Source organism: Gopherus evgoodei, chromosome 3 (genome assembly GCF_007399415.2).
Source record: "Gopherus evgoodei ecotype Sinaloan lineage chromosome 3, rGopEvg1_v1.p, whole genome shotgun sequence".
Taxonomy (NCBI): domain Eukaryota; kingdom Metazoa; phylum Chordata; order Testudines; family Testudinidae; genus Gopherus; species Gopherus evgoodei.
Window position 1 is genome coordinate 56,530,886 of NC_044324.1, and position 20,456 is coordinate 56,551,341.

The 20,456-nt window shown below is 42.9% G+C and overlaps 1 protein-coding gene across 4 annotated transcripts in view; it reads right to left on the reverse strand.

The window, feature by feature from the left end:
• COL21A1 (collagen type XXI alpha 1 chain) overlaps positions 1-20,456 on the reverse strand; it is a 214,967-nt gene that overhangs the window by 118,104 nt on the left and 76,407 nt on the right. For all 4 annotated transcript variants that reach the window (XM_030555641.1, XM_030555640.1, XM_030555639.1 and 1 more), the window contains 2 exons: positions 5,320-5,373; positions 5,088-5,141 (listed from right to left, as the gene is read on the reverse strand). In XM_030555641.1, the coding sequence (XP_030411501.1) occupies positions 5,088-5,141; positions 5,320-5,373 (108 nt within the window). The remainder of the gene's footprint in view (positions 1-5,087; positions 5,142-5,319; positions 5,374-20,456) is intronic.

A 20,456-nucleotide genomic window follows, 5' to 3' on the forward strand; every position in this document is an offset into this window, starting at 1 on the left:
TCATCGAAACTCCACCCTAATGAAAAGGGTGAACATTTGTGAGCAGGTACAGCATTAGAGACATTTAAAAAAAAAACATATAGAAAGTTCAAATAAGCAGTTCCCTTTTATGGAAAGAAAAACTTGATAAAAGCAATTGGCCATAAAAAAAATTAAGTTGTCCACATTTCTGTGGGAAAGCATCATGAGCTTAGCTTTGTTTATGAGTTTGGTCTTCCTGTTGTCATTGCAACTGCCAGATGTCAGGATTCTCAATACTTTTGCTATTGATACTGGAGATATTTATTTGATTACTATTTTCAAGCTCACTTGAACTATTCCAACAGAGGCTAAATTGTATCTCACTGCCACCTGTGCTTAAAAAGCTAGAGAAAGATATTTAATTGACAGATTTTATTTTAATCAGGCAACAGAGCATTTGAACATTTACTTTCATTGCCAGTTTCCATGGCTTGTCTACTTAAATACACTGACTTTAAATTTAACAACACATTTAAATTAGTTTCAGACAAAAGAGGAGAAAATTAGAATAAATTATGCTGCCCACTTAGTGATTTTATGTAATATTTCAGGTATAAGAAAGAAGGTATGAACAATGGAAGACACTGTCAGGGGGAGGGGTAGAGAGCTGGAGGATTCCCAACAGCTGCAGTACCCAGCATGCCCTAAAGGAAGGCAGCAGATTGTAGGAAACACTTTACAAGCCTGGGACTCAGCATCAGGCTGTTTCTCCTTCAGGATCCTACGCTCTGGTAGGGAGGGGATGTGGGTGTCTGGGATGGGGGGTGCACCACAAGTAGGCTCTGGGAGGGTAGGGGGTGTGGATGTCTGGCCCCCCATCCTGAGTTCTTGGGAGAACGGGGACAGAGAAACAGGAACTGGGTTGTTGTAGGAGTTTCCTTAATTCCCTACTGCTAGGGGAATTTTTGTGTGTCTGTACTGTTACAGACATAGTTGCCGATAGGTATTTTGAAATAAATTACAAAATAATTGAAACTGGCATGATTACATAGTGTTATTTTGACAAATAAAATACGCAACAATTTTCAGAATATTAAAATACTGTGCACAGAATTTTTATTTTTTTGGCGCAGAATTCTCTCAGGTGTAATTTAATAACTGTTGTCAGCCGTGTTCCTGTAAGATGCATACGTGAGCGGCCACGCAGGAGAGATTTAAGTGCCGCCCACCAGATTAGGAGAGCAAGCGCAGCCAGCAGCATGTGTTCAGATGCCACTCCCCCACATTGCTCCATCCTGCAGCTGCTCCTGGGACCCTCCTGCTGGCTGTGAAGAGTATGGGGAGATGGTGCTGTTGTGCCCCTTCCCCCACTCCTGTAGCCCATCTCCACAGAGCAGGGGCAAGGCAGGGGACACAGCCTGGCTCAGGACTCAGAGCTGCTGCAGGGGAAGGGTGAGTGTCTTTCTTAAAGAGACAGTGCACTGTTTCTGAGATTTTCCCAGCAGTCTGCTCTCACAGTCTCTCTCTCTCTCTCTCTCTCTCTCCCCCTTCCCCATGTATCCCATCTCCACAAAGATGGGGAGGGGAGACAACAGGGATCAGGACAGAGCAGGAGAGCTTTCAGTGTGTGTCTTAAAGAGATAAGGCATCTCTCAGAAACTTTCCCAGCAGCTAACGCGCACAGTCTCCGTTACACACACAGTCTCTGTGTCACACTGTGTAAAACATACATACAGTGTCTGTGTCAAGCTGTCGCACACCATCTGTGTCACATGCACACACTGAGTCTCACACATATAGTATCTGTGTCACACACAGTGTCAAACACACACACAGTCAGACACACACACAAACATTGTCTCTGTGTCACACACACTGTGTAAAGCACACAGAGTCTCTGTCTCACACAATCTTTTTCTCACACTCACCTCCCAATACATATTTGTATTGTTGTTGTTACTTCTTGGTACTTCCTGCAATGCATATATATTCTCTGTAATTTTATTCTTTCAAAGTGTGTTATGTTAGTGTTTTGACAGGTCTATGCATTTCATATTTTTTTTTCTCTTACACTTACACTTAAATTTAATTCTTTAAGTAGTGACTTCTAAAATACCTAACTTGTCCTTGCTGGTGTAATTATCCCTACTTAACCTTTTAATATACATTATATCTAGGGAACATTGGCTGTCAGTGATTTGTTGCAAACTAGCCATTTGCAACAAAGTGCTTCCCTTAGAATGACTTGAACTATATGTTATTGTAGTCTGAATGCTCTTTAAACTTGTAATAAGGGATTTATGTTAAGAGATTTTGTGCCTTGTTTAGGATTTTTAGGACATATTCTAATAGGGATCATTAGTTACATTCATAAAAATAAACCTTGATTTGGAAAGAATAGTGCCTGTGACAATTACTTTATCAGAAGGTTGTACCCATGTCCTTTAATGTTTTTCTTTAACAATCCCAGAAACTTATACCTCAGGAAGGACAACTTAAGGGGGCAATACACAGGTTATTCCAGGAATGCCCAAAACACCATGAGGGCTTGGATGTTGCTGACTCTGTGCCAATGTGATAACAACAAAGAAGAAAGATAATAAAAAGAACATTTTGAAAAGAAGCTTCATGAGATACAAGAGAACCCGTGTAAGAATCAGGTCTCTAACCAAAGGACAGGCATGAAGAAGGTCCTTGAGGAATCTCAATACTGTAGGTTCTGAAAAACGGAATGTGACTAAACTGGTACATGAAGCACTGTCAAGCACACTTTGAAAGAGCTAAATGCCAATCCCAACTGTTTCAGAAACAGCATATAGTCCAGAATCGTTGTTTCGAGCTGCTCCTATAGAAAACCTTTTTTCATTTTGCAAAAAAGATCCTGCTAATGGAAGCTTTACTGCTTTGCATAAGAATTTCTTGCACCTATCTTGATCACTCTTTTAGTGATGCACATCCAGGTAGCATCCAGGCCATCAGCTGCAGTGACCTGGTCCGGATTTAGACCTGCAAGCCCATTCGAGAGCTTGGCAGCTACAACATCCAAGATTGCCTGGCCAGAGCCATCCTGCCACCCATGGGGAAGGTTGCCATAAACTCCTCCATCCCTGGAACCGACAGCCAACTGCGACCGGACATCGTCATCATCAACAAGGACCAGAAGAAGATCATCATGGTGGATGTCACAGTGCCATTCAAGAACAGGACTCCAGCCTTTCATGATGCCTGAGTATGGAGTTTTTGAACCTAGATCTTCTGAGTCCAATGCCACTCTCATAGATTATTTTAAGAGATGGAACTTGAGTCTGGCATATTGTGACATTCTGGTTTGAATGAAGAACAAAAACTCATCGGCTTTGGATATGAGATTTACCCAGGCAGAAGAGGCACTTGCTCTGCTAGTCTTTAAGAAAAGATAATCCAACACAGGACAAGCAAGACTTGAAGGCCACAGGTTCTGAGTCCACCACCTTAAAGTCATTGTACAGAGAGGTCTGTATGGCCGAGGTATATTACAGAGGGCTCTGTTCAAAATTGCCATCCAGAAGAGGATTATTCTGTCCAAGAAACTGTAAGAACAGAAGGCTGTTCTGAAATGTTTCAGAAGTTTAGAAAAAATCGCTCACGCTAGAGATTTAAGCAGATAGGGACATTGCCAGGTTCCATCTTGCTGTCACAGGTAGTAAGAGGGAACCAGGGAAGGATCATGGTCACCCCCCTTTATGCTCATGTGGGTGCACCAGATGGCTCAGGTTGCATGCAGAGTCCTTATGGACACTGCTAGTGAAAAGAATCCAGTCTCACGTGCAGGGGCAATTACAATGGGATCCACATTGACACACAATCAAAAAAGAATGGACACATACTTTACTAAAAAGCAATAAAATACAGAAAAACACAAGGAAAGGGACCTTCTTCATGAAGAAGTTGACTTAAATGTCAAGATTCATGCAGGCAGTAACTTAGGCCTGTGCAGAGTCCAGGGGGCCTCTACACTGGTGCACAGGTCCACCCACACATTCACACATGACAGGATGCAGGCCCTAGTAATAACAATTTATAAAAGATAGTACTATCAGGCATGTCTTCCTACAAGTAAGTGTTTAAAACAGGCAGTTTTAAATACAGTCTAACTGTACATATTTAAGAGTAAAATACCTGCAGATCTTGTAAAAACAATCTTCATACTTCCATTGCCCTTGATTAAAAGTGAATGTAGCCATAAGTTACGTTCATTTAATTATAGATTAACTAAAACAGTCTGCAACGGAAACGCCTAGCTTTAAATTAGCCAATGTGGAAACGCCTAGAAGTGATGGGATGAAATTAAGAAATGAAAATGTAGGCTGAATATCAGGAAAACATTCCTCATGGTGAGAACTACTCTACAGTGGAAAAAATTTCTAAGGAAAGTGGTGGAAGCCCCATGTCTTGGCACATTTCAAGCTAGGCTGGACAAAGCATGAGCAAATATATTTTAAGACACTGTCCTTCAGTGGCAGGGGAACAGACTAGATGACCTAAGAAGTCTTTTTCATCTTTAATGTCTAACTCTCTGAAATGAAAAAAAATGTCAAGAAGTGAAAGAAAGGAATACAGTCACTACTGAATATTGCCCATTACTAACTGAACAGTTTTGTTTAACATGAGAGCCCCAATGAAGCAAAGCACATAAGCACATATTTAACTTGAAGCATACCAAGTGCTTTGCTGAACAGGGGCCTTAAGATTCAACAACCTGCTTTGCTGAATTAGGGCCCTAATAATAAGGAAATCCTGGGGGCTATCTTTGGGCTTGAAGAGAAAATGAGATGGAAAAGAACAATTTCATTAATCATAGATAACCAGCTATTCAGGCATATGTTAATATCACTTTCCATCTACTATACTTTTTTAAAAATGAAATTAGCAGTCACATTAAAGGTCTTAACTGATAGTATTATTGTATATACAATATTTTAAAGATGATACATCTTATTAAAAATGGAAATACTATCCTAAGCACAAAATTTCAGTTCTGACTTAATTGTCTTGGTAGTAAACCACTTTTAAACAAGTTTCATATGGAAATACCAAGGCCATTACTTGTACTAAGCAAGATTGTAAATACTAAAGTAACTTTTTACCTTTGCACCATCTCTCCCTGCTTCTCCCTTGATACCCTGTAAGCCATGGGGCCCCTAAGAGAGAAAAAAATACACACATTTAAATGTTTTTACTCATTTCTTTTACAGAAAAGGACCAGATCCTGCAAGTGCTCCACACTCTGGACTCTCAGTGAAATAAATGGAAATAATATGAGTACTTACAGGATTTGGCTTAGATTTCCACATTGTAGAAAAGACAAAAGGAGCTTACTTGAATCCCTGGGGATCCTGGAACACCTGGAGTTCCTGCTATTCCTTGATATCCCTAAGAAAAAAACCAAGACATTATAGCTAACTATATGCAGAAGTTTGCAAACAATTATTTAAAATATCTTAGTTACAGCAACTGAGTTGGTCACAAGGACTAAGGTTAAGGCTGCAAAACTACAACAGTTTCCATTAGAACCTCATGTTTAAGACTCATATTTCAACTTTGTGGAACTTTCACTTTTGGGGCTGAAATTTGCCATTATCTTCACTGAAGGTGAATTTATCTCATGAGTAAGCAAAACCCCTTCAGTTGCTTTAGAATTCTGACAAGCAAGAGAATGGAGGGGAATGTATCACACACTCAGTTTGAAAATTCTGTTAAGCTGTCAACTATACACTTAAAGAAAAGAGACAGGGCATGCTGGCCCTTTAAGAGCAGGAGCAGACACTGTTTCAGGGAACAAGTGACATGAGGGAAGGGGATTAGGAATAGGAATGAGAATTTAAGACAGTTTCAGTGATGGTAATCTCTGACATCCCTCACTAGCAACTGGCACTGGAGAAGAATTATTGAAAAAATGCCCTCATGGTACTTAAACATACTTAACAGAAAAAGGAGTTGCCCCATTAATTGGCCAGCATTTAAGTCCATGCCCCCTCCACACACACACCACACACACACACAATGAGAAGGGTTTACCTGCTCCACCTAAGAAGCACTTAAGAGTAACTACTACAGTCACTGGACCCTAGCCTTTCACAAGCTTTGCAATGGAGGCAGACCTCCTGTTTAAAAGTGGCAAGGTTTTACAGGCAGCCTTTAAACATAAGCAGGGGAAGGAGGAGAAGGGTGAGCTTTCATTTGTCTCAGTTGAAGTAACATATGCTTCCAACATACAAAATAAGGCAGCATGTCTACACAAGCACTTTTGTCGGTATAACTTATGTGAAAAAAAACCATGCCGCTGATGACTAAGTTACACTGACAGACCGCCGAGGTGGACAGTGCTACCGGCCTGGCTCGTTGGAGGTGTTGTAAGTTATTGTGAATGGGAGAGTTCTCTCCCATTGTCATAGTGTCTATAACGAACAATCTTACAGCAGCACAGCCACACCAGTACAGTTGTGCCACTGTAAGTTCACCATTATAGATATGGCCTAAGATAGAAGGAGGAGTTGTTCCTCTGACAGAATAGGAAGAAAAATTAGTGGAATTTTTTGTCTAACTGTAAAATGACTACTTCTACTGTAAAATTCTGGGGCTACTGGGTTTAACACCCTTCAGTTATCAGCTGAAGCAGCCAAAACTGAATCCAAGATCATATATTCTTTTGTTTAATTTAAATAGATGAATCTCATAACAATCAATCCTCCAATGTCTGAGAAACTAAAATGCTGAGAAGACAGACAAAGCCAAAATTCAGTAACACAAAGTTCTAGTACCGAATCTCTGTACAGGTAAAGAAGAACTAACAGAACCATTTCAGAAGTCTTACTTGGTTTTCTATAAAGTCATGTATGCTAATAAACCAAGCAAAAATTACTGGCTGGGGCAATGCTTGCCATACCCTTTTCCAGAAAGAATTTGAGAATATGCCCTAAAATCCAAACTGGTAATGTTTAACAAAGCAGGAACAGAACTCTAGGGCTCTGTACACATCTATTATAGCAGTCTTTCCCTTTTAGCGCCCAGAGATAGTTCTAGCAGAATAAGCTTTAACTGAAAATGGAGGAGCATTCCAGCTACCTATAAGCCTCAAAAGTAGCTGAAACAATTCAACCTAGCCAGGTGCCTTAAAAACTGCCTGTCCCTTTATTTCTTATCCAAGAAAAAACAAAAAGTTGTCTGACTTTCTGTAGAAATAGTCATATATAATAAAATTTTAGTGCACTTTTCAGATCTAAGAAATGCAATTTCCTCTCCTCCTTTTTCTTATTGGGAAGGATCATAAGGAGAGAAGAATAATTTCCTGGCTGAATTGATTTCAGAATAGACTATGTGAATGGAAGATAGAAAAGGAGTCCTCACACCAACTTGGCCTTCTGAAATGGCAAATTTAGCTCAGAGATAGACCTTGTAACATGATCTCACTGCCAACAGAACAAATGGCTCTGAAAAAGGTTGACCTAATGGAAAGATGGAATAGGGAAACTACAAGTAAAAAAAAACTCAAATGGAGGTTCACACAAAGCTAAGACAACAAAAATTAACCTCCAGAGCAGACTAACCTAAAGTTGGTTTGAATGACTACAGACACATTGGAAACTGGAATTATCAACATCAGCTTAATACACAGGCACTCTTTTTGTAATAGCATCTGCTAGTTAAATTATCCTGCAGGAAGGGAGTACTTTATTGAAATATTTGACTACCATCAAGCCACATAACCTACACACACAGAGAAAGAGGCCAACACACAGAGTATGGATTAAAAAACCAAGAAACAGAAATGACAAGTGATCATAATCTAGTTGGTGTAAATGAAACATGCTGGGGTAATTCTCCTAATTAAGTCCCTACCAAATTCATGGTCAGTTTTGGTCAATTTCACAGTCATAGGATTTTAAAAATTGTAAATTTCATGATTTCAGATATTTAAATTTGAAATTTCACAGTGTTATAATTTAGGGGGTCCTGACCCAAAAAGAGTTTGGGGAGGGTTGCAAGGTTATGCTGGGGGGGGGGGGGTTGTGTTACAGCTACCCTTACTTTTGCAGTGCTGCTGTCAGCGGCACTGCCTTCAGAGCTGGGCAGCCAGAGAGTGCGGCTGCTGACAGGGAGCCCAGCTCTGAAGGCAGAGCCGCTGCCAGCAGTAGCGCAGAAGTAAGAATGGCATGGTATGGTATTGCCACCCTTACTTCTGCGCTGCTGCTGGTAGAATGCTGCCTTCAGAGATAGGTGCCCTGGCGAACAGCTGCTGCCCTGTGGCCACCCAGCTCTGAAAGCAGCGCAGAAAAGGGTGGCAATACCATGACCCCCCTAAAATAACCTTGCAATCCCCCTGTAACCACCTTTGGGTCAGGACAGCCAGTTTAAGAAACATTGATCTCCCCTGTGAAATCTGTATAGTACAGGGTAAAAGCACACAAAAACCAGATTTCATAGTCCGTGATGCATTTTCATGGCTACAAATTTGGTAGGGCCCTACTCATAATTCATAGAGATGGGCAATCAATGCAGCAACCCTTTTACTTTCTACACAGGTGACCATCAGCATAACTCCTCAAACTTCAACATCTGCACTGGTTCCCAGTTGAATATAGAGTTCAAATCAATGTCTCTTTCCTGATGTTCAAAGCCCTCAGTGAGAGTGTACTTAGCTACTTGAAAGATCGCTTCTCTCTCTATGATTATGGCCTATTATGACAATCACATTCCACTCAAAGCACAAAAGTGTTAAATTCAGGGGTACCCTCATGAACACAGAAGAGAACTTCCACAGAAGCCGGGCCTGGGCTATGGAACTCACTTCCAGAGGAGCTAAAAATGATTACTAAACTTCCCACATTCAGAATTAAATGCAAAACCCACCTGTAAGATTTGTTTTTCCCACAATCCATGACTTATTTACTTTTAAACACACACACACACACACATGCTTCCCGTATGAACAAGTATTCTCTCTCTCCCACACACACACCACAACTCTGGCTGCACTGGAGTACATCTGGAATAAGTCAGATAAATAGACATTTATACATTTATCTGACTTATTCCAGATGTACATCAGTGCAACTCAGACAGTTTCATGAAAACTTATTTTCAAATTGTCCTGGATAGGAACTGTGACACCCTAGCACCTCCTTATTCACCACTGTCATGTAATTAGGAAATGTTTTTGCACAAAGTATGCCTTATGAGGTAATCATTCCAATAGTCTTGATCTGCTAGACATTAATACCACGTTGGCTTGTATGTGCTATCACCGTATGTGAAGTTACGAAGTTTGGCTATGTATGTGGTCACTGAAACATGTTGTGAGGTTGAAAACACCCACAAGCAGCCATTCAGGTACAAGGGTAAAAAGGCCAAACACTGTTAATGGCTTATTGAGGAAATGGACACAAACACAAGGATTACCCCAGGAACTGTGTACAATAGAAACCTCTCAGAGACAGTACTACACAATGTGAACTGTTTGACCCAGTTCCTCAGCAAAAGAGCTTTCCAGTAAATGGGAAGAAGATATCCCATGATATCATCATCATGATGGTACCTCACTCTCCCTACAGCACCACACCTGGAAACATCTGAGGAACAAAGACTGAATTGGGGGGAAGTGATGATCCTAGGCTAAAGGATTTCTGGGAAACCCAAGTTGCAAAGCACAGGCAGCTTGTGCCTTAAGAATCTGCCAGCTTGTTTATCTCAGGGTGAGAATTTGCTAATTCATATCCCACCTATCTTATACGTTAAGTTCAGTTGCGGTTTTGTTTATTTATTAGGTAATTTGCTTTGATCTGTTATCATCACTTATAATCACTTAAAATCTATCCTTTTGTAGTTAATAAACTTATTTTATTTTTTAATATCCAAATCAGTGTGCGTTTGACTAAGGTATCTGGGGGAAAATCTTAGTTTGGTTGCCACAAGAGTGCATGGTCCCCTCACATTGAGGGAAGGTGACTGGGTATTAAACCCTATATTGGCCAGATTTGACCAGGGCAGGACGGTACTTCTCTGGTGTCTTAGGCTTGTGGTTAGAGAGCCTGCATGTGACTTCAGCGTGGATGTGTCCCTACCTGTGTGAATGCTAGTGAAAGAGCAAGCTTGGAGGGCTTTGCAACTTGTCACAGCAGCACAGTGTGAGAGGAAGCCCAGGCTGGTGGGCCAGAGAGCTCAGTGGTACCCCAGTCCCAGGTGACACCCAGGGAGAACCCATCCCAGGAATACATGGCATGAAAAGAAAAAGGATGGAAGAACTGTGAAGAAAGAAAGAATCAGGATAAGCAACAATGTTCTGAGATGTGAGGAGGTACTTATTTTTGGCTGGTAGATCCAGTTTTAATTTAACAGCTTTAATAGTAAATCTGGAAAAGTAAATAGCGTGTTGATAAATTTGCAAATTCTAAATTGAGAGGAACTGCAGTCACAAGTGAGGACAGAGAAATGACATAAAAGGGATCAAGAGAAATTAGAATATGGCCATAGAAAGAAAGAAGATGGAGAACTGAACGCTTATCCATCTTCTGAAGGAAAAAAAACAGTCATTCAATCAGAAGGAGAAACACGGAAAGCAATATTTCAAAAGGAATTTTAGGAGGGCAGCAAAAGAACAATCCAGGTTCACATTGCACAAACAGGGGGCATCACATCAGAGGACAGGGAAATAAAAAATGTAAGGCTCTGATGAGTGTGCTGGGAATACTGTATCAATTCTTGGACCTTATTATTCACAAAATGCTGCAGTAGTCAGTAGGTTCTGAGAACAGCAATACAATTATTAGGGGCTGAAAAAAACAAGACGAGACAAAATATTGCAAGAGAGGATCTCAAACTTTTTCTTAAGGTAGTCTGTCCATTAAGATGTGGTCTATCTTGTGGACTACCACCTCTCCCATTTACATCCGCACTTGCAATCATAAGGATGACCTCCCTTCTCACTCACAGAATTCCCAGGGTGACAAAAGTAATTGTTTCAGCAAAAAATATTAGGAAAGCATTGATGCATTTCGTTGAATGTGATAGCTGTTTTGGCCATTTATTTTTTAAAAAATTGCTGTTCTTTTAATCTCTGCCTCCTATTGTTATGTTCTCTCTTCCCTGACCTCTGCACATGTTCTTCTGTTGCCTTGTCTCACTTCTCCTTTCCTCCCTGTTGTCTACTCCTTCTCTATCAATGCACTTGGCTCTCTACTACTTGTTTCCCTTTTTCCTTGCTCTCTTGACATGTTGCCCAGCTACCTGGTCTTCTCCTCTTGACCTACTTGATCAACTGCCTTGCTCATTTCTCCCTTGCTGCCTTGCACATTCTTCTTCCACTGGCGACCCAAAATGGCAAAAGAACCTTCCGTTTCCTCCTCTTCTCTCATTGTACAGCAGTAGGGCTAAGTACATCTAGGGCCTACTGTACATGTACAGCTGTGCCACTGTAAGAGCGCTCATGTAGTTGTGTTATGCCAATGAGAGAGAGCTCTCCATCGGCATAATAAAACCAGCTCAAGAGCGGAGGTAGCTATGTCTATTGAAGAGTCTGCGGCCAACATAGCACTGATATCAGCAAAACGTATGTCACTCAGGGAGTGTTCTTTCACTCCCTGAAAGACAAAAGTTTAGCTGACAAAAGTGCTAGTGTAGACCTGGTCCAAGTTGGCTCCAAATTTCCAGCTACTTTTACAGGCCTCCAGGTTTGCCACTGTAGTGAAGATCCTGAACATTTATTGAAAGAAGTGGAAACAAGGAGCAGACTCAACATCATTCACAGACCACAACCAAGTGCTTTGCAGACCACCAATCACTCTGGTAACCACTATGCTAGAGAATACATGGAAAGAAATAACTATGTATTTCTAAAATTGTATGATTATGTGAGGGTTTCAGCTATATGAATGCCAGTAGGAGGATCATACCTAAACTCCTAATTTAGTTGTTGTTCTTGCCTACATATAATTTGAAAATGTAAAAAGTGACAGACAAGGACATATGCCGCATAAGCAAGACAGGAATTTTGTGTTACTTTCATGAAAGGTTAAGCTATACAGATCAGACAGTTTCTATAAAAAAGGCTGCGTTAATTAAAAGAATCCAGAAATGAATGTGTACTCTATTTAAAATAATAATCTAGAATGGTAGTGAACTATCCAGGTCTGGAGTGGCCCTCTCTGCCTTCAGAGTAAATGTTTGGTGTTTAAGAGCCTAATTTACAGTACAAATTTCCTAATATGAAGGAAATTTCAGAACATTAGGGGATAGTGCTTGACACTTAGGCCTGGTCTACACTACCTGTTATTTCGGAATTAGCTGAGTTAATTATTAAAAAAAAAAAAAAAAAAAAAAAGATTCCGTCCACACGACCAAACCATTTTTTTCAATTAAAGGGCTCTTTAATCTGATTTTTGTACTCCACTCGGCAAGTGGAGTAGCGCTTAAATCGAGATCACAATCCCAGGTTAAAGGCACTGTGGATGTAATTCAACATTATTGACCTCCGGAGCTATCCCAGAATGCTCCCTTGTGACTGCTCTGGACAACACTCAACTAGCCAGGTGAGCAGGAAAAACCCTGGGAACTTTTGAATTTCATTTCCTGTTTGGTCACCAGCAGCACAGGTGACCATCAGCACAGTCCACCACCACAAGAGATCATGCATCCCGGATTTGCAGACGAGCTCCAGAATGGTCCAAACAGGAGGTACTGGATCTCACTGCATGTTGAGGAGACGAGTCTGTTATGGAAGAAAGACATTCCAAAAAAGGGGAATGCAAATACGTATGCTAAAGTCTTCAGGGCCATGACGGAAAGAGCTACTCCAGGGACACAGAACAGTGTCGCACAAAAATCAAGGAGCTCAGGCATGCATACTAAAAAGCCAGGGAGGCAAACGGGCGCTCTGGATCACAGCCCCATACATTCTGCTTCTATCATGAGCTGCATACAATTATGGGGGGGTGACGCCACCACTATCCCACCACTGTCTGTGGACACCTGCAAGGGGGGAGTTGCACGGAGGTGAGGAGGAAGAGTCAATGGAGGATCAAAAGGAGGAGGACCGTGCACCAGGCGGCAAGTGGGGAATCCATTTCCCCTCCTAGCCAGGAACTATTCTTAACGCTAGAGCCAATAGTCTGCCCCCCACTCCCAAGGCAGGCTCCCAAACCATGACCCTTCTGGTACGTGAGAGCCTAATCGGAACCACATGGTGGAGAGAGCGGAAAAACCCAGCCACGCTGGGCTGTTCACATTTAGTTTAACGGGTTCATCCCTGCTCAGAGCCTCATCGGAGGCACGCAGTGGTTGCGGGGTGGGGGGGGGGCAGGGCGGGCGAAGGGTGTTGTGTGAAGCAATCATCCCAGAGAGCCCGCAGGCCTTCCTTTTATACAGGGGCGGCTCTAGGCACCAGCAAAACAAGCAGGTGCCTAGGGCAGCAAAATGTATAGGGCGGCAAAATGAGGCGGGTGTGTGAGGCTGCTTACCAGAAGAGAGGCAAGAGCTGGTAGCACAGCCCTTCCCCAGCTGCAGAGGACAGGCCGCTCCTCGGCTTGTCCCTGCCAGTGCACACCAAGAAGCGGCCCCTCCTCTGTAGCCTGGGGCAGGGCCGTGGTACCAGCTCCGCCTGGGGGTGGGAGCGGGGTGGCGGGAGTGCAGCCTGAACAAGCTGAGGATGGCCTGTCCTCTTCAGCTGGGGCAGGACTGCGCTACCACTCCACCTGCGGGGGGGTTGCTTACCACAGAAAGCGGCGGGAGCTGGTAGCGCGCCCTTCCCCGGCTGCAGAGGACGGGCCGCTCCTCAGCTGTTCGCAACCGCTCTCCCGCGGGCAGTGGGAAGTATCCACCCCCCACCCTCCAGGCAGGAACCGGTAGTGTGGCCCTGCCCTGACTGCAGAGGACGGGGAGAACGTGGTGTCAGGGTTGGCCGCTCCTCTTGAATTTGTCCCCGCCGCCTCCCCTCTGTGCCGCCTCCTGCCAGGGGAGGAGAGGGGGAGGGGAGAGAGGAGCAGAGCGGCAGCCCGGCCGAGCCCAGCTCATGCCTGGGCCAAGCGAAGATCAAGGATGGATCCGCAGCAGCCCCAACCCCCGGGGCCTGGGAGCAGCGGTGACGGGACATGAATCTACCTCGACCGATCCACCGCAAGGTAAGAGTTGGGCAGGGTGGGAGGGTCTCAGGGACCCCTGGGGAGCTTCTGCCTGCTGGAGCTCCAGAGGCTGCTGCTTCCCTCTCCAGCCCCTCACAGCACTCCAGTGCCTGGAGTGTCCTTCTGCCTCCCCCTCTGCAGGGGGTGAGCGACCTGGCAGAGAGGGGCAGCATCTGTCCAGCAAGCCCAGCACCTCTTCCTTGGCTCCTCCAGCCCCAAAGCTCTTGCCACTGCATGCCCCTCGGGCTCCCAGCTGGACGGCCTCAGCACTGGGAAAACGCCAGCAGGGCTGGGTCCAGTGTGTATCCGAGTTCGTGGGGAGCTCTCTCGTGCCAATGACTAGCGCCTTACCTACGGCAAGTACAGTAGTGCAACAGGAGCGTGACGTGAAAAATGTCACGCTGTGACACAGTCACTCAGATCATGGTTACGTGTGTGTACTGTGCTGCCCTATCGGCGCCATTTGCGCTAATTTCCATTTCGCATCGGGTGCCAGTGGTTATAGGGCTAAAATGCTGGGACAAAAACGAAAACGACTTTCCGGTGCTGCTTACCAGCAACAGAGAGAGAAACAGCAAAAAGAAATTAGAAATGCTATCTCACACTTCAAAAAAGTATTTTAAAAAAAAAGTCGACAATCAAGGAGGAAAGCTCTAAGCAATGCATTGAAGGTGATTATTCATCAACTGATGAAGACCGATCGAACCAAAGATTACCTTTATCAGCTGATAAAGATGAACAATAATCGACCAAAGATATCTTCGCTAACTGATAAAGGCGAACATCACAATCCATCCAAAGATTTACTATTTCAGCTGAAGAGTCCAGAAATGAAGAACTGTTATCCAAATCGAAAACAGAAAAACAATTATTGGAAGGTGGAGAGACTGACATAGGATCGATCCAAGTACATGGCCAACAATAATTACTGATAAAATCCAAATTATTATTGTGAAAAAAGGTCCTCAAAACTAGATCCTACATGTGAATATCCATTTAATGAGTCGAATCGTTGATTTATGCCATCCAGTATGAAGAAAAAAATGAAAAATGGGGAACAGATTAATAGATCGTGGTTAGTGTATTCACAGACCAAAGATGTAGTTTTTTGTTTTTGCTGCAAACTGTTCTGTATCTCAGACATTCTTCTGCAACTGCAGGTTTTAATGACTGGCGAAATTTGCATCAGCATTTGAATGAACAGGAAACATCAAAAAATCATTTATGCTCATTGATAAATTGGATTGAGCTGTCAAAACAGATTACGTTCCGGTACAACAATCAATGCGGTACAGCAACTCAGCTAAATTCAGAAATTCTATGGTGGCAAGCAGTGTTGAAACGTTCACTGGCAATCATTAATTTCCTAGCTGAACAGTGCCTCACATTCTGTGGATCCTCAGATATTTTATACTAGAATAACAATGGAAATTTCTTAAAACTGGTTGAGTTATTGGCAAAATTTGATAATGTTATGGCTGAGCATGTACAAAGAGTGAAAGATGGAGAGATTCACACCCATTATTGGGTAAAAATACACAAAATGAGATTAATAGAATTAATTTCTAATGGAGTGCGCAATGAAATTTTATCGAATTTGAAACATGCCAACTATTACTCAGTTATACTTGATTGTACTCAAGATCTGAGCAAAACCAAGCAAAGGTCAATAGTTTTACGATTTCTGAAAACTGATGAAAATGCAGAAGTGAAAATTTGTGAACACTTTCTAGAATTTTATACCAGTGAACAAGACTACTGGGAAAGCGCTCACAGATGTAATTCTGCAGAGATTGGAACACTATAGAATACCTTTAAAAAATATGCGTGGCCAAGGGTACGATAACGGCTCAAACATGCGAGGATGACATGCAGGTGTACAGCAAAGAATAACTGAATTTAAACAATCGAGCTTTTTTCAGTCCTTGCCATGCGCATTCACTCGATTTGGTTGTCAGTGATGCTGCCAAATCATCTAAAGATGCCGTTTCATATTTTACCACAGTGCAAGCAATTTACAACTTTTTTTAGTGCTTCCACACACCGTTGGGCAGTCTTGAAGAAGCATCTTGAACAAAAACTCACACTTAAACCTCTAAGTCAAACTAGATGGGAAAGCAGGATAGATGCTATTAGACCATTCTGATATTCATCAGGAGAGATTTATGATGCACTATTCTAAATAAGCCAGGACTTGTCATATGATCCTTCATTTCGACATGAAGCTGAAACATTGGCTCAGAAGATGATGCAGTTTCAATTTTCCTTGTTGCACGGTTATTTGGCACAATATTCTAAATCAAATTAATTTGACCAGCAAAGTTATGCAGAGCATAACCATAGACATATCCGAGGCAAAGATGATTTTGAATAAAACGCTAGAATATTTAAAAAAAATACCGTTCAGATGAAGAATTTGAAGAAACTGTCAAAGAAGCATCAACAATAGCAGAGGATCTTGATTTTGAACCAACGTTTGCACCTCAACAATTCATTCGTCCTCGGGAAAAAACAAGACAGTTTTGTTATGAGGCTCATGATGATCCTATTCTCAATCCAAACAAAAGGTTTAAAGTTGAATGTTTCTATTGTATTTGGATGTAGCTATAACTTCCATTGAAGAAAGATTTTGTCAGTTGCATGGTCATTGTGAAATTTTGAATTTTTATACGATATTGGAAATATTAAAAATCAGTTTTCCAAAGAAGACCTCATGAAGCAGTGCCAAGACCTACATTTAGCGCTCAGTACTGATAATGCTGCTGACATTGATGCAGTAGAATTGTATGATGAATTATAGCTTTAGGCTGAGCTAATAAGTCCTAAAACTTCTCCTCTAAAAGTATTAGAATTTATAGCAAGAAATGTTTTTTTTCACTCCAAACACTGCCATAACATTACGCATTCTTTTAACATTACCAGTATCAACGGCTTCTGGTCAGCGCAGTTTCTCAAAACTGAAATTACTAAAAAATTATTTGAGGTCCATCATGTCTCAAAATCGTATGTCAGGACTTGCATTAATTTCAATTGAAAGTACTATTGCAAAAAAATTAGATTTCACTAACTTATTAAAAGACTACGCAAGTATAAAAACCAGAAAAATTTCAGTTCATATAAATTCTTTTATGAGAAACTAAAAGACACTAACATTTTTCATTACAGAGTATAGTTTAACTCAAATTGTTTGTAATTGTGTTTTTGTTAAAATTAAATGTTAAAATTACACTAGTAGGAAACGATTTTGTTTTCACTAACTATAAATTATCTGTTTTCATTTTTTAAAATATTTAAACAGTCAAAATCAAAACTGCAAAGTGAAAACATGTGTAAAAGCCAAAAAAAGCTGGGGGGGGGGGAAAAGGGCGGCAGCCAAAAATGTTTTTGCTTGGGGCAGCAAAAAAACCTAGAGCTAGCCCGGCTTTTATATGGCAAAACCCACCAGGCATTGCTTGCTATGAGAAAGGGGGCCCAGCAATCTGAAAGCATTGAAATGAATGTAGAAGAAGCAGAACCCTGCATGCCCCTAGGCTGCCTGCAAGCTGAATTCTGTTGCCCGGCGGTGTGTGATGGCTTACTCACCACAAAGTGTCCCCTTTGTTCTCTGAAATGTATCTTTTAAAATACTAGCCTCCCCTTTTCTCCTCTCGCAGGTGCAAATGTTTCAACATGGCCCCTATCTACTCCATCACAGATGCTGGTCCAGATTAGAAGGTGGAAAAAATGAACTTGGGATGTTTTGCTGAGCTCATGCAGTCCTCCTGCATTGACAGGGCCCGGCTGAATGCATGGAGACAAACAATTGCAGAGGTCCGTAAGCACTACAGGAACACGAAGAGAGGAGGGATGCATGCGATGAGAGCAGGCAGGATGCTATGGTTAAGCTCATGGGGGAGCAAACTGACATGCTCCTCTATATGGTGGATCTAATGTGGAAAAGGCAGCAAGAACACAGACTGCCGCTGCAGCCCCTGTATAACCACTCTCCCTCCTCCCCAAGTTCCATAGCCTCCTCACCCAGATGCCCAAGAACACGAGGGGGGACGCTACGGGGACCCACATACTCAACCCCAGAGGACTGCCCAAGCAGCAGAAAGATGGCATATGCAAACTTTTGATTTGATTTCTGGATTTGTCCTTCCCTCCTCCTCACCCCCCAACCCAAAACCCTCCTCTCCCCAGTCTACCTTCTGATTTATCTCAGTGTGTTGGGCAACAAATAATAAAAGAACAGTTTTAAAACAATTTTGACTTTATTTCCTTTCATATATATAGGAGGCAGGTAACTTCAAGAGAAACAAGCACAACTGTCACACTGTGCTCTGGCCAGTCATGAAACTGCTTTCAAAGCTTCTCTGAAGCGCAGCACATCCTGCTGCACTCTTCTAATCGCCCTGGTTGTCTGGCTGTGCGAAACTGGCCGTCAGCCACCCCACTATAAATGTCTCCCCCCTTACTCTCACAGATAGATATTGTGGAGCGCACAACAAGCAGCAATTACAATTGGAATATTGGTTGTGCTGAGATCTAACCAAATCAGTAAACTGTGTCAGCCACGCTTTCAATGTCCAAAAGCACATTCTACCACCAGTCGGCACTGTGCTCAGCCTATAGTTGAACTGCTCCTTATTACTGTCCAGGGTGCCGGTGTACAACTTTATGAGCCAACGGCCATTAAGGTGTAGGCTGATCCCAGAGGATAACTATAGGCATTTCAACATCCCCAACTGTAATTTTTCTGGTCTGGGAAGTAAGTCCCTTCCTGCAGCTGTGTCAAACAGACCAGAGTTCCTGAAAGATGCAAGCGTCATGCACCTTTCCCGGGCCATCACCACGTTGATGTAGGTGAAACATCCCTTGTGATCCATGCAGCGCTTGCAGCACCATGGGAAAAGTACCCCTTGCAGTTTAAGTACTGGATGCCCCAGTGGTGCCAGGGCCAAGATAGGGATATGTGTTCTGTATATAGCCCCACCGGCAGTTAGGGAACCCCAGTGCATTAAAGCCATCCACAACGGTCTGCACATTTCCAAAAGTCACTACCCTTGATAATGGTTGATCAATGATTGTGTTGGCTACTTGCAGCATGGCAGCCCCCACAGCAGATTTGCCCACTCCAATCTGATTCCCGAATGACCAGTAGCTGTCGGGCATTGCAAGCTTCCAGTGTTATGGCCACTCGCTTCTCAACTGTGAGGGCTGCTCTCATTTTAGTGTCTTTGCGTTGTCAGGGCAGGGGACAGCAAGTGACAAAGTTCCATGAAAGTGGCCCTACGCATACAAAAGTTTCGCAGTCACTGGGAATCATCCCAGGCCTGCAACACTATGCGGTCTCACCAGTCTGTGCTTGTTTCCAGGCCCAGAATCAGCATTCCACGGCATGAACCTGGCCCAATGCCACCATGGACCTCCCAATCGCCACATCAGTATAGCACTCTAGTCGCTTTCTCGTCCGGTTGTTTACAGGTACTGCACATACTGATGGATAATGCATGAAAATATTTACAATGGTCCAAAACTGCAGCAGAGATCTGAGTAGGCGTCATGCTTGCCATGCTATGGCGCCTGCACGGGTAATCCTGGAAAAAGGGTGGGAAAAGTAGGAGAGCTGTTCAGTTCAGGATGGCCGATAAAAGGAGGTAAATGGTTGTCTTCTGTAGCTTTCACGGAGTCAGGAGCTCGCTAGAGCTGCAAGAGCGGGAAAGAAGAGTTTGTAGCGGAAGTTGTGCGGCTCAGTTCACGGATGGCCGAAAAAACGGCAGGGAATTGTTGCCTTCTGTAGCTTGCATGCGAGCCAAGGACAGACAACAAGGAAAAATTAGCTAGAGATGCAAGAGCAGGAGAGCAGAGTTTGCATGGAAGCTGTGCTGCTTGGTCACGGTAGCCAAAAACAAAGGTGGGAAATGGTTAGATAAAAGAGTAGATAGAAAGATGAGAGACATGAAAGGGCATTCATGCACCAGGAGACAGGTAGTGCACAGTACTGTGCCATCTGCTGGCAGTATGGCATCTGATGTACCTTTCACAGAGGGAGGAGCGAGTGACAGCACACACCTAGAAACACTTGCGAGAACGTTTTGCCCCATCATGCACTGGAAGCTTAACCCACAATTTCAATGGGCGGAGGGGACTGTGGGAACTGTGGGATAGCTTCTCACAGTGCACCACTCCGACATTTGATGCTAGCCTCGGTACTGTGGATGCACTCTGCCAAAATCACATGCTTTAGTGGGGACACACAACACTGAATGTATAAAATCACTTCTGAAAATTCAAATATAATAAGTTCAAATTAATTTGTACTGTAGATATACCCTTAGGGACATTTAGCGACTACATTTCCTT